This window comes from Micropterus salmoides, unplaced genomic scaffold, assembly GCF_014851395.1.
Source record: "Micropterus salmoides isolate LMB-PRFRI ecotype aquatic unplaced genomic scaffold, ASM1485139v1 Ms_hic_scaffold_15, whole genome shotgun sequence".
In the NCBI taxonomy this organism is placed as follows: domain Eukaryota; kingdom Metazoa; phylum Chordata; class Actinopteri; order Centrarchiformes; family Centrarchidae; genus Micropterus; species Micropterus salmoides.
Window position 1 is genome coordinate 13908220 of NW_024040596.1, and position 15241 is coordinate 13923460.

At 39.4% G+C, this 15241-nt stretch overlaps 1 protein-coding gene across 3 annotated transcripts in view; it reads right to left on the reverse strand.

The window, feature by feature from the left end:
* Nucleotides 1-15205, reverse strand: part of grb14 (growth factor receptor-bound protein 14) — a 28565-nt gene extending 13360 nt beyond the window's left edge. The window contains exons 1-3 of one of the 3 annotated variants that reach the window (XM_038720447.1): nt 15077-15205; nt 10893-11107; nt 9388-9517 (exon numbers count right to left, since the gene is read on the reverse strand). In XM_038720447.1, the coding sequence (XP_038576375.1) occupies nt 9388-9517; nt 10893-11080 (318 nt within the window). In that variant the 5' untranslated portion in view covers nt 11081-11107; nt 15077-15205. Of the gene's footprint in view, nt 1-2485; nt 2707-9387; nt 9518-10892; nt 11108-15076 lie in introns of those variants that run through there. The other 2 variants (XM_038720448.1, XM_038720449.1) reach the window with 2 other exon arrangements.
* Nucleotides 15206-15241: the final 36 nt, after the last annotated feature.

Below are 15241 nucleotides of genomic sequence, written 5' to 3' on the forward strand. Positions count from 1 at the left end.
TATGCAAACACAAGCCAACATACTCTGATTCCAGCTAGACTGTTGATTTGTAGAGCTGCATCTCAGAGATGAGAGATAAAGTGGGGGACAGCGCAACATAACATGATGTGCACAAAAGGCCTTTCAGGTGGTGCGGATGGGAACGAAGGTCTCTGGCTGCTGAGCTCACAGTCAGCACAGGAACACCACAGGGCTGTTGTCTTAGCCCTAAACTCTTTTCACTGTAAACATATGACTGTGCCTCCACACAGGACAATAACATCACCACCAAGTACACGGATGGCACGACCATCCTTAGCCTGATCAAAGGAGGGAATGAGTCATCGTAAAGGGACCTGGTTCACAAGATCACTTTCTATGGAGAGGACTATGATCTTGTTCTCAACATAGATAAAAACGAAAGAACTCATTCTGGATTTCAGGAAAAGATCGCCTGCTCTGCAGCATGTCATCATTAAGGGGACGGAGGTTGAAACAGCCTTAGACGCCAGCCCCTCACCCAAGTCAACAGAGGAATCGCTGAAAGCATCCTCACCCGCAGCATCACACTGTGGTATGGTAACACCACCCTGGCTGAAAGGAAATCGCTGTAGCCATCAAAACTGCAGAGAGGGTCATCGGCTCTGACCTCCCCTCCATGGACACTATATACACTCTGTGTTGCAGTAGAATAGCACAGGGCATTCTCAGGGACAAACATCACCCAGCTCACGCTGTGTTTAAGTGGGGGGACTCAGGCTACAACCTGAGACAGTGCAGGTCTGTGAGTATCAGCACTCACAAAGCCTGTTTCCACAAAAGCTTCTTTCCAGCCACTGTCAGGCTTGTGGCACAGGACATTAAGGAGGGTAAAAAAATACCTCACTCCTTACTGACTACTACCTGATCCCACATACACACAATGTGCAAGAACTAATGATAGATAGATAGATAGATAGATAGATAGATAGATAGATAGATAGAGATAGATAGATAGATATAGATAGATAGATAGATAGAGATAGATAGATAGATAGATAGATAGATAGATAGATAGATAGATAGATAGATAGATAGATAGATAGATAGATAGATAGATAGAGACACACACACTTTTTAAAGATGACTCAGAGACGCACAAGAAATTCCAATGTACCTGTACTGCAACGTACCTGTGCAAATGGCAATAAACTTTATACTATTCTATTCAATGCAAAACAAAAATGGGCAAGGCAGAGTAAATGCAGACATTGAGTATGCAGTACTACATATGGTCCTGTTGAACATATTAGACCTTCTTATCTCAAGGACAGAACAGCATGAACCATTTCACCAATTAGACTGCTCTGGTTTAACCTTGAACTGCACTCCCACAGCTGCAGCTCTATCACTGAGTGGTGGTGAGGAGGTGGCCTCCAGGCTTGTCTATCTCAAACCATTGATAAATGTCCTCCCTGGTCCTCAATGTAACAACTAAAAAAATTACACTCTCAGCCTCAAATAGGACTTCCTCTCTAATGCCCAAACCAGGTGCTATTTACACCTTGACTGAGCAAAGTGCTCCCAAACATCAACTGAGCTACCTGTGCTCTCAGTGCTGAAACAGAACTTGTATACTACAGAGTAATAGCCACAACACTATTTGCTTTACAGAGAATTCAGCAAGCACCAGTGAGGAGGTGAACAACAACTGCAGACAAATGTTATCATGGTACAGAGATAAGCATGCTGGAAAGCTAGTTGCTACTTTACACAGTAAAAATTAGCAGCTCAACACTGCTGCGGTCTGGAAAAAGACAATTTTCATTTTGAGTTTGTTGGGATTTGATTTGCAAAACATATTTCACTCAGACATACGACACAAAAGATAAATGAGGTGGCTTTATAATTATGGAAAATGTATAGTTAGCTGTGTACAATTTTATAAACACCACATTCATCTCATGCTACACGGTTCACAAGAAGGCACCATATTTGTCACATAGGTCCACACTTCATTGTGCATTTCAACTTCCCAGATGGTTTACATTCCAGGTTGTCCGTGTCTGTAACAAGTGATTTCATGTTAGTATGATATACAGGTTAACACCCCCATGTTAAAGTAAACAGTAAGAGCAAGCCATCAGAAGATGGACAGCAAGAATCTATAAATCCATAAAAGAAGTTTTAAATAGGGAAACGGGGAGAAGTTTAAGAATTAAATTTACATTATGTTTGTGAAAATGAACAACTCTTATAAATCACATAACCAACACTCCAATCAGGTATGTCCTACCAATTCTAAGCACTGCCTCATCGACAATACATAAAAAAAACACTGTCTATTTATCTGCTGACTTAACATGTTGGCTTTCTTTGTTTGTATGCTCCTTGTTAACGTGAACAGAAAAGGTTGGAAAGTTTTACACTTAATTAGTCCTTATATAGCCGGCGTCCGAGGAAAATGAACAGAAGGTAGCGCTTCACAATGAAAAAAATGAAGATGTGAAGAGATAGAGATTCCTACCCGCTTCTGCAGACAAAGTGGTGTGATGGCAGGCAAGGTGACTCTTCTTGCATGGAAATTCATGCTTCTGCCTTAGGTGCACAATTAACTACGCAAAAAACATTCATACATAGTAACTGAATATAAGGACCATTTACAAATTAGTTCTAATGATAATATACAATATAGTATTTAATACAAAAGACTTATATGGTAGCCTTTTGGAAGCAGTTAATAGTGACACCCTTCACAATGAAACTAAGTGTGAGAAACTAAGTAATGTTGCCTCCCCACAACAGAAACTCCTCCTTTGTCCTTGGGAATGTACACGCTTTTTCCTTTTCTCTCCTTTTAGAAAGTCAGTTCCAATAAACAAAACTGAAAAAAATAAGAATTCCCCCCCCCACCCCACCCCCTCATGTTGGACAGAAATACTTGGAATTGAAGTAATACATTCTGCACTGCGATAATGTTAAAAAACACAGCAAAGAAGCTTAACATTTCCAGGAAAGCATGTGTATCACATTGTTTTTGCTTACTCTGCAGCCAGACACTACACACAGCTATTTTTAGTCTCACACATACAATACATTTGACTGAACAAACATTTTATAAGCATATTCACGAGAATTTCACATTCATGTCATATACTTTGTGTGTGCTGTTACTTACTTGTGTGTTCAGTTATCATCATCAGTAGTAGTAATAGTAATAGTGTCCAAAGGTAACACACCTCACACACACACACACACACACACACACACAGTCATGTTTGTTCGAAATTGTGCATATAAGTATGAGCTATTTGAAAGCATAGAGGCTAAGAGTACATATTTTATAATTAATGTTTTTCTTTTGGGTTTGTATACTGTATGTGTTCAGAAAAGGAAATGAAAAAAAATGAACTAATCAACACACTATCGATGCACTTTAGTCTTAATTTTGTGAATATTTGTGTGAGAAAATGTGCATGGGTCTTCATTTCTATTTTCTACATATACAGTATGTGTCATCAAATTTAACTTCACAGCACTGAATCTGGACGTTTGGCACCAATCATTGCCCGCTCTTTCGAACTCATGAGAACAGAGAGGAAAAGAAGAACCTCCCACAACAGGCTTCATGTTTATCTGGAAACACGGCACACTGACTTGTGAGAACACAGACAAGCAGACGCTGCTGGTTATCACACAGCTAAAAATGAATTGGAATTAATGGAGCCAGAACGATAACAGAGTCTCCGCAACTCCCATAACAAAGGCAGCTCCAGACACATCGTCCTTGTCCAGGGTTGATTTAATCAAGACCCCTTGCAGGCTCTGTCAAAGTAACAAGTCAAGCAACCAGAGGTGGATATATGCAGGTATGTATAACCAATGAGTTTCATGAGAAGGTATAAAATGGGTGATTTTAGATTAAAAACAGTAAAACTAGTAGTCATCGTCCACACACATAACATACAGGATGTAAACAACACCAACGCACGTAATAAAACCTAATCAAAAGGATAAATTAAACTGACAACAACCACAACCTCAGTTACTGTAGAGAAAGAATCATCTGCAGGAGATAATGAAATAGATGTAATGTAAGTTGGAGGTGTTACAATGGCAGACACAGCCCTGCACATGTTGTTGATCATGTGCAACTCAAACCACTGTTGCCTCAAAAGGTGCTCAGATTAAGACTTGAAATCCTGAAAATGTAATACTCAAATACCTAAAAATTGTACTTAAGTACAGTATTTTGTTACACCACTGTTACTCTCTGCGCTGTGCGCTGTGTAATACACGACCAAATGTTTGACAGACCAAATCCACATAGGTTTGCATTTTTTGTTGCATTAACACTTTAATTAGCAAGACAGAGGGAGATGCTACTTGTGTTTGAAACAAACACATACTGCATTTTGACTAGCATTCTGAAAATCACTTTAATTAAACCATGGAATAATACCAGATCTTGTACATTTGGAAAACATACAGTACTGTGCAAAAGTGTGGCGTATAAGCTATGTGTAGAGCTTACATACCATGACTCCTGATTCTAACTCCTCTGATTCTCACATTAAACTATTGCATTGTAATTTATAACTGCACTATTTAACCACTCAAATCAGTGAAAAAAAACTGAGAAAACAAAAATAACAAAATGTTCTTGACAACAGTGTTCACTGATACACCAAATGTTGATTCAAGTTTGTAGCATAGCTCTATTTTGTCAATTAGCAGCGTTCTCACAAATTATTAAGTAGCTGAATGGAGATAAAATTATGTCTGTTAAGTGTGGCCCTGAGGACCCTGTTGTATCTGCAGAGGAGAGGCTGAAACTCAGAGTGAAGAACACGGACATGGTGCAATGTAGCATCTGAAATAACATCTCTAAAGTCAGGCATTTCGTCTGAGTCATATGGCTGAACTGAACACTCAACACCGTCTGGATCCACAATGTCTGCGTGCTTCTGGTAAGAGTCCAAGCATGACTGCCCAGTGCCCACTATATTCCTGGAGAGTGGAGACTGTGCCAGTTGCTTGGACTATTTATTTTGCCATTGTATCATGACAATAAGCCAGTTCTTCCATCACAGATCTGTGTTCAGAATGACCAACTGGTAGCATTACAGGTTTCTCAATCCTACATACAGCATATTTACAGTTGAGGTAGTATAGGACACATCCGGATTCATTCACGATGCAAACCGATCAGTCCTAAAAATGTCAGTTGTCTTAACCTACTGTACATATAACAATAGATTTTCACATAAATACCCATACTGGTATGTACTGGGCCCCGTTTCAGAAAGCGGGATTAGTGAAAATTCTGGGTATGTTAAGCCTGTGATGAGGGAAACTCTGGGTTTTCTGTTTCAGAGAGCGAGATCAGATAATCCCTAGATCAGTAACTCCGGCAACTAATGCTGTGAACCTAACCTCCTTGGGTTGAGGTTAGGTTCACAGGATAAGCCGGAAAACTGTCAGTTTCTCTCTAAATTCTCCTCTCCTGCGGAGCCTGAGGCGGCTCTGTGACACACCGTTTAATTTCCTAATTCATGCTGTCGATATCAAAGCACATATCTGAACGCATTTACATCTTTAAAAACTTTAAAATCCCTGTTAGATAGGCCATTAGTCTTTTACCCAAACATGATTTTGAACATGACTGCTTTATGATCCATCTGTCATCGAGGAAGGACAGATCTCCAAACATCGAGGATTTATCCGTCTTTAGGTATAACGCTGCGACTCTGGACAGTTGCACTGAAAACACTTACTGTGGTCTACATTACTTCAGTAATCACTATTTAATATGTAACCTATAAATCTGATCAATGAACAGTAATCTTTCATATTGTAGTACCACAGATCGGAACATTCCTATCGTAGTTATCAACTGGAGATATTGTGACTATTTCTGAGTGAGGATGACTGTGGTGCAGCTGAAACAAACAGGCCTAAATAAGGTTTAAAAAGTGAGTTTTTCCATTACCTGCTGATAGTCCGAATGTGTTTTAACAGCATTAATAAAATACAAAATGAGCAAGATTTTATTTGTGTAAAATAGACGTCTAAAACTTTAAGCTATAGACACATTTTCCACTGTAAAAAGTCAATAATAGGCTAAACTGCTGCTTATGACTGTGACTTTACAATCACAGGTTCATGAGTAAACTATGTGTTATATTTGATATATAGCCTACCTATTTTCATAATTAGGTAGTCGATTGCCACCGCCATTTAGTCCCGTCGGGTTACAGCTTAATAAATATGGCCTTCCTATTTAAAATTGAATGTTACGGGCTGTAGCACTTTATCATTCATTAAGGAAATTCCAATCTGTTAAATGATGAATGAGCAACGCTGTATAGTAGCCCAATAATGTTAATGCCTTGATCCTTCCTCCACTCCTGCGTTTGAGCCTATGATGTATCGGAGCTCCAATGATGATTGATTGATGATTTTTTTCATCCCCACGCACACGCTTCCATCAGGTTCCACATACTCAGAGTTGATTGAACTTATTCTGATCAGCTGTTGTGGAACCGAAAATTCTGAGTTTCCCACCTTAGGCTGAATCAACCCACAGCTCAGGGATAAGCTCAGAGTTTGTTAATCCTGCTTTCTGAAACAGGGCACTGGTCACATTTGTGTGTGTGCATTTTTGTGTTTATCTGATCCTTGTATGTTTTATCTTGTGCCCTGACTGCAAATCAAGTTTCCCACTTGGGATAATAATAAATGAACTGAACCACACACTGACTTTATGTCTATTTATTTTTTTTTTTGGAGGCTGTTGTGCTGACAACAAATCTAGGTTTCTCATTTACATAATGTGGCAGTCATGACTTGGTGGTTTTGTTATGGAAATGTACCATGGCATTTTAAACACAGGGCTAACAGGGGGCTCAGATAAAACAATTTCTCATTAGTGAAAAAGCTTGGAAGTTTGTGTGAAACAAAGCAACATCAAACAAAAGGTCTTGCCTGCCACAATTCAGCAGAGCCATTCAAATCAAGTGCAGTAAAACGAAAACGTGGTCAGCTGGACACCAAGTTGCCACAACTACAGATCCCACTGCCATTTTCCTAGGCTGCTCATTTCATAATCTAAGCCTGTCCTTAGTAGAAGATTATCATTTATTACTAGCCCAAAAGACACACTGGGAAGCTAAATAGACAATTTTCCTTTACAGAAAAGTTAAATGGGTGGGTGAGGGGTTGGGTGCTGCACAGTTGGAACAATGATGTCATTTGGTTTCTTAAGTGCTACTGAAAAAAGGTCATAACCCTGTGACATGAGGATTGTGATACAAAAACAGCGGGTCAGCCTGACATACTCCCTTTTGTCTTCCCAATACCGCTGCTGAAAAGACTAAGTGAGAGGCTGCCAGGCCCATGAAGTGAAGGCACAGGCCTCATCAGCAAGATACATAAGGACCACTTTAAGATTTGCTAACAAGGAAGCCACATTGTTGCACAGTGAGGTCAACTGGGTCTAATTTTGGCACTTCGCTGAGAAACTTGAGGATTTTTTATGCATTTACCAAACAGTCTTCAAAATTGGTTGGTGAGAGCACAGGAGAATTGGCATTCACTGTAATTTTTGGATGTGAAACCTTGAATTGAGTGAAGATAGATAGAGTAGAAGGGCTCATTTGAGACTTCCACTTTGTATATCAAGTGGTGACACTCCAGTGTTAGATAATCAAGCCATCTTACCACAATGTGTGCAAAAGAACAAATACCAATTTGATTACAATCTTGTGGCAATCACACATATACTACAAGAGTACAAGATTCAGCTTCAGAAAACACAACTTTCTGTATGTATTTTTCAGTCTCAGCATGGAATCAACATGTGAGCAGAGAGGTAAAATACTGCTGATAGTCCTTGGTAACTGCTGAGCTATGTAATTTCAAGCTTTCCTATGAGTCATTGCTTTCGAGCTGCCCCCTGCTGCTAGACATGCACACAGAAATACACACACACACACACCACAAATATACTGAAAAACCTGAAATCAACATCAGCATACAGCATAGGGATCCACATCCAGGAAATGTCTAGTGGTTGACAAACCAGACTAATTCAACAGCCCTGGAAAATGTATAGACAAACCCATGCACTTCTGAAGCAGACCCATAATTGTAAGCTTTCCAACATAATGAATGTGCTCTCTTTTTAGAATTTGGCAGGGAGTCCTGTATGAATGTAAAAATCAACTACAAATCACACGGTCAGATTTTGTTTTTTACTGTGCATAATAATACGTTTCCATCTGATCTGCACTCATTAGTTAAAAGTAAGAAAAAGTACAAAGTAAATTACAAGATTCATCATGGTTTGTGTATCACCTGCGTAAATGTCTGTCCTAGCTATCGTATCTATTGACATGAAATCATTAGATTGTAGGTGCAAGCAACAGTGGCTGTACAACACTATGGCAGTTTAAACCATCAACCGAAATGTTCTATTAGTAAATTAATCTTTCATAAGTTATTTAAGAAAAATACAAAATATTCAAGACTGAAATTACTGTGGTAATTGATTATTCACTAAAAATCCCCCTTCAGGACCAACACAACCACTGTGTGGGAGCCAAGCAGCAACTATATAAGAATTTAGGGTGATGGTGGGTTAACAGGTCTGTCCTATGATTTATTTGTTTTGGGGAAGTATAGAGAATCTTTGAGATGTTTCTCGTATTCAAAATGGTCAGCTGGAAATAGTAAAAAGTCAGCTGGAGACATATTTTTCAGCCAACTAACAGGGTTAGCATTAATATGTTAGCTATCTGGCTAGCTACAGTTGATAAAGTCTGCTATTTGGGATTTCAGGCGTTGGCTAGCAAATGAGAAGCCTTATAACTACTTCTGTGTGAAAAGCTGTTTCCAAAGTTAACATAAATTTTGAATGGTAAATGTGGAATTGTTGTCATTGTCAAGAGCATCTGCCACCCTGTGCTAAAAGAAACATACATGAGTTGTTGTTGAGCACTAGTCAGGTAAACATCAAATTTCAAACACAATATCTACAGGTGCTATCAGACATCACATCCATTGATCATTGTTAGGTTTAGTAGCCACTGTATGCACAAACCTGGGCTCTCAAAATTGATAACATTGTGTGCGGGGACTGTCTGAATGAGATGAAAGCATTTTTCTCTCTTCACTGCAAGCAATTTACATAGGCTACTCACAACTGGTCCTACCATCCATATGAAGTTTCAGACAAATCACAAGCCAAACATCATGTAAATATGCAATTAAATATTATTTATATTTAAATAAGTGCTGCAGTTGTTTTTCTGGCACTCGAATTAAAGATAGCGTGACTATACTGACTGAGGCAGCATATAGAAAAGGTTACATCAGAGGACTTATTTTGTCACAAACACCCCCAAGTACTATAAATGGAACACTCACCTGAGTTGCACTACTTTTGGTCCATGGTAATAAACATTCAGAGACAAGGGGGGCGAGGGCTGAAGGGATAAGCTCAGGAAAAGGGTTTGGAACAGGGGAACAGAATGACTCCTCTCCTTCTTTATTGCTCCTGAAGGACAAAAACATAGACACGGAAAGAGAAACAAACAGATGCTGCATAAAACACAGCAAGCATTGTTCAGATCTTGTTTCATATTCTATATGGAGATCCCATAGTGTTCAAAAGCAACAAGTATGTCAGGCTAAATGGTTGGGCAATGTGTAGAAATTGATGGACACGCATACAATATTCTTTTTAGATGTAAGCTTCAGTGAAATGTTTGATCAAGCAGATACAGAATTACAGCTTATGCGATACTGTAAGAAACTTTCTGTGCAAAATCAAAAAGATTAAATCAAACAATAGATCACTTGTCTGCCTATTTTGCTTGTAAGAGTCAGTCTAGACTGTAACATTGGAATGATGTATTAGACTTTATGCTAGACTGATTTCACAACCTGTAGTTTAGAGAGCTGTTACAACATATTGTCGGTTCCTCTGTTATGGGTGTCCCATGTAGAGGAATGGGGAGTATAAATGGAGCAAGTGATAAACAAATTGACAGATCTGATCAAAACACACAGCTGTCTGTGCATGTACCCCTCCTGCTCTAAACCAGACAACACACCCCACTCACCAATCTGACTTTTGACAAGATGGCAGATAATTGATTTTACCACTAATATAGGTCATATACGTTAAACGTGTGAGAATTGCTGGCTAGAGGAAATCAAACTTTATCACCATAAAAAATATCATGATCAAAGGGTTGTTTTGTCATAATCCAGCAATATCATAATTACATGTCAATCATCACAATCCTTAAGGATTGCATTGTCCTTATCTGCAAATGTCTGCAGTAAGGAGTAGCCAGGATGAACGTTTTGTTCTTTACTACTCAAATGTATTTAACATGTCCTTATAGTAAACATCTAAAATCATTTAGAAAGAAAACTGTGTGAACAGATCATCTACAATATGCCACTGGCATCATGATTACGAGAGTTAGATTTCAGCACACTAGCAGATGAGAGGGCCTCAGTGTCTGAAAGGTGCCATTCTCTGACTAACGCTTTCTTTACTGTTCTGTAAACACAGCAGTTACTGAGTTACTAATTATCTCCCACAAACTAACAGGTGCTTGATTTGATTCCAGGTCTTTAACTGCACAGTTGAAATAATACATTATACTTCATTGACAGCTTTGTTTGGGTCGAGCCAATTGTGTTTACAGGTAAAAAGTCTACACCACAGCTTTCAAATGGACTTCTGTGTATCACTCCTGCAAATACAAAGAGTGCACTATTCTTTTAGACACCTCAGAATGTACTGTATAGTAGAAGATTCTACATTCAGTTTTAGTGGAATTCAATTTATCATAATTAAATCTTATAAAATAGATTGGTGTCATTTATGGTGTAGTGTAAAGAAAAATGAGACGTACCTGTTCCCCTTGCAGAGTGTAGTTCTGATCCTTTGGGCATTTGGCATCAGTAAAGGAGCTCGCAAAGGGATGAGGGCTGGGCTGGGAAAGCCACTCACATTACCACTGGCACTCTGAAAAATCTCTGCTTTGTCTCCAAGGCTTCCAGAAGTGTGTATTTTGTCCAGTGTGTTATTCATATCACTCATGTGGGCCAGCTAAATCCAAGGCATCATCTGGAGCAGAGAAAAGACGAGCTGTTGGACTGGAGTGTGTGCAGAGCACAGTTAGAGCAAGCTGGCTGGCGGGGCTCCTCTGCTCACAGCTCAGCAGAGCGAATACACACACACACACGCACTCACGTCTCTCTGGCTCATCTGCTGCCCACGAGGCTGGCCCAGTGGGGCAAAACGATCCCTCCTACCCAAACATGATCCACCACAATAAAGATATTTTTAACACAATGACTCCCAAAACAGTCATCCTTGCTCTGACACAGTGGTGTACTAATAATCAACTAATTTCTTCAGCCTCCTCAAGTCTTTTGTTGATGTTGTTGCTTTATTATCCCATCTTTTGTTTTTTGATATAGTTTCCTTTGCAACATTGAAGGCAGTAAATGTGCACACAAAGCACAATTACACAAAGGGGGTGTCCGTAGCTCGGTAATGAGTCTGGGAGGGCCGCCAGTACTATAAAACAAACTGTTCTTTTGTCATGGACTTCGCACAGGGATCCAAATTGCACATTAAACTTAGTACACTGTAGAAGGGATGTGGTTGTACAGAGTAGCCAGTCCAGCAGATTGGTTGTGTTGTGGGCTGTGTCATTCAGTGACAGGCTCCATGTGGGGGATGGTTGCGATGATAACATCTTTCTGAAAGGTAATGTGTAACAGAGTCTGGCCACAGGAGGACAGGCTACTGGAGTACAGACAAAGAGGCAGCATAGGGTTAAAGCAATACCTCACTACATTAACAGAAGACAAGGTTAACTTCATTACGGTGGTAAATATGACAAGCTTGCACAGTTGTCCAGTAGTTTTTACTTTTAAAAAAGGGGAAGAAATACAGAGTAAGGAAATAGTACAATGTTGCATCTCAGAATGATGACCGTCATGAATTTTCTCTCCCTGAATACGTGTCGTAGTTTTATTCTTAAACAAAATCTCTTACTTGGAGATGGAAATCAGAGGGATCTGTATGACCTGTGGCTCTCCAAAACATCTACTTGCCATAGCATCTGTCACAATAGCACAACTCTACATGGCTTGAGTTACCTTTTTATAGAAGCACTCTTATGTGCACTTTAAAAGCATACGATGAACACGAGATAAACACCCAATCACTAGACAAATCTGCGCCTCCATGTGGCACTGCTGCTCTGGATTAAGTTGAAACGATCAGCATCAGTATTAGTTTCTTGACATTGATTTTGGTGAGCAGAGGGTAGTGGGAGCTGGGTTTAGGCAAACTGTTCAGTTGAGGTCCTTCGGTGGACTGAAGGGAGCCAGGCAGCATGAGAGGTCCAGAAATAACCCATAGCCTGGAACACATTCTTTTGGTATCACTCAATGCAAAAGCTAATTACAGTGGTGTAGGATGAACGCCAGATCTATTTTAGGGACTTAATAAACACTGTTTCGCATAACTGTAAGACACGTTTTTTGTTTTGTTTAAGTATATGAATAGTTGCACAAAGAATTATTTGCTAATGAATACTTCAAAAATGTTGTGTGATTAACTAACAAATAGGTAGATTTCTTTTATTGCAATAATTTGATTAACAACTGCTAAATTAATTCCCTCATATTGATAACTAATGATTGATTGTCCTTGTAACGCTATCATTTTCATGGAGTTTCCATGCTACATTGAACGTTGTTTCGGCCTTCTTATTGTCAGGCCATGGCCAAAATAAAAAAAAAAAATATATATATATATAAATAACCTGGATACAGTTTTCTTGTGATTATTCCACACTGTAATGAACTTTGGTTTTAGTTTCACATATTGAAATTTTAGATCACTTTACTTTTGTAAAAGTAATACAATTGTCATTAAATATGCCAGTCAATTATTAAATAACACAATTATATACACATTTATAATCCCCCTTGTTAGTACTGTACTTTTGCTAAGCACCAAAAATGACATCATTGGCACAGATTAACTGATCTAATGAGACACTGGCTGTTGCCACTAGCTTGTCTCTCACCAGGAGTGCCTTGACTTAAATTGCTGGCCTGCCAGAGTGCTAAGTGTCAGGTGTGTAAGGTGTACACCCACTGTTGTTCTAAAATATCTAGATTAAAACGCTGAAGAAAAGTTGGGTGCCACCTCATCCATGCATAATAACTAGGTCCAGTCTCAGAGTCACCTCCACACTTTTGCAAAGGTAATCCTGCAGGCCAACCCTCAGCAGAGCAATGGACAAGGAGACTGGATATTAACAGGATATTCCACGTTGCTATCCACTTGGCAATTGTGTCCAACAACGTGCAGCTGCTGGGTGTGTCCCAGTCACAGCTGTAACAACAGGTAAGACCTCTGTATCAGCTCAAGACATTAGATCTGATGAAGCCGAACAATTTCGCCTGCCAAGGGCTATGTAATGGCCCATGTTGCATTACTGCCCTCCCTGGGTGCTCCTTTGTTCCATAGTCCATCTTCGTCAGACCCCAGCATTTTTAGTATTATAGAAGACAGTCCTTCTAAAACAGCACTTTCTGTTGTGCTCAAGTTAGTTTTAAAAGTGTGAGCTGTTGGTTCACCAACTGATCTGCGGGGTATAACTTAGACAAAATCTTTCATGCTAAAGAACACAGTGAGCTTTAGTCAAGCTACAGCTGTCCCATTCAGCTTGATGCACTCTACCCATCTAATGAAATGGAAAGGTTAAAGCATTTGTGCACTCTGCCGGTTGGCTTATGTGGAATGCAATGGAGTGAGGCATTAGCAGCTGTCGGAGACAACAGGGAAAGGAAGGTTTTTTTACACTTGTATTGCAGGACAAAATCCACACTAGCCCATTCATGATGTGAGACAGCACTGATCATGTAATTTCTCATGACTTGGCAGAATAGTGTAGTGCATTGGGCCATTTCACACTTGAATTCAATGTGTTATGTCTAGCATGTTGTAAAAAGTTGTGGAAAAGCAAGGATAACTGTACCAAACAAAACTGTATCATGCAGCTAGCTGTCGTATTTTAATATGCTGCAAATGCCCAAAGAGAAGTTATTGCATTACAATACCAATATGAGCCTGTGTTTTGAGAATGCCTAGTTTGGATTCAGACTTAGAATCTTCTTTGAAAATAAAATTATTATCTTTTCAGTTACATACTGTTTAATATTCAATTAATGCCATTTGTCAGGGAAATAATTTCATTTTTTTCAATTGATAATAATTTTGGGAACTTCTTTTAAACTACATGAGGTAAATTAATTGTGCATAATGAAATGTGTTTCCAATCACAGAACATGTTAATTCTTAGGTGAAATTTACTCGTAGTCGTCTGTATTTCGCATGAAATGTGAAAGGTGCGAATGCTCATTTCCTGCTTCATATCTTGTTTAAATAAAGTTAAATGTTGCAACATAGACCTGTTCTTGCTCCTGAATAGCAAACGTTGGCGTTGTAATGTATAAACACTGACGGTGCCGATGTTAAGTGGGTTGACGCCATAGGCGGTTGACGCTGGTTAAGTGAGCTATGGTAGCATAGAAATGTTGTTGGTAGGAATAATGTACAACAGTTGTGCGATGTTAACATTAAACACGCGTTCATGTTTAAAGATAAAATGCGTTGACAATAGCCTCTGAATGGGACGTCTGCCGATTAGGAAACGCGTGGCAGAAAGCTCGACCTTGGTGTTTTTCAACACATTGCTGAGTACTACAAACAGTGGAGAAATACCAAAGTAAGGGAAAGCGTATACTCTCCCGAAGTCCAACTATTTTCATAGATGTTAACAACTTTAATACTGTATGGGTAAATGTTGCGATAATTCCTAATAGTCACTCATTTTCATTACAAAACATTAAGACCTGCAATTCAATAAAAGGTATTACTTCAACAGCAAAACCAGAGCGACACTTCCAAGTCAGTTCGTCGCAGTCATTCCTGCTCTCTCTACACGAGCTTCAACCCCACTCGGTAATATCTGTTTGAGCAGGCATACCATTTTACAGCTGTTCTTACCTTGTGCCTCTTTAAGTGGAGTCTCCAATTCAAACCTTGAAGCCTGGTCTTCATATCGCTGCTCCAGCGGGGAATGAAACTCGCTGCACGTGCAGCACAGGTGCTCTACTGTGCTCTACTGTGCTTTGCGTCACACACTGTTTTACCTACTGTGAAAAACAGCAG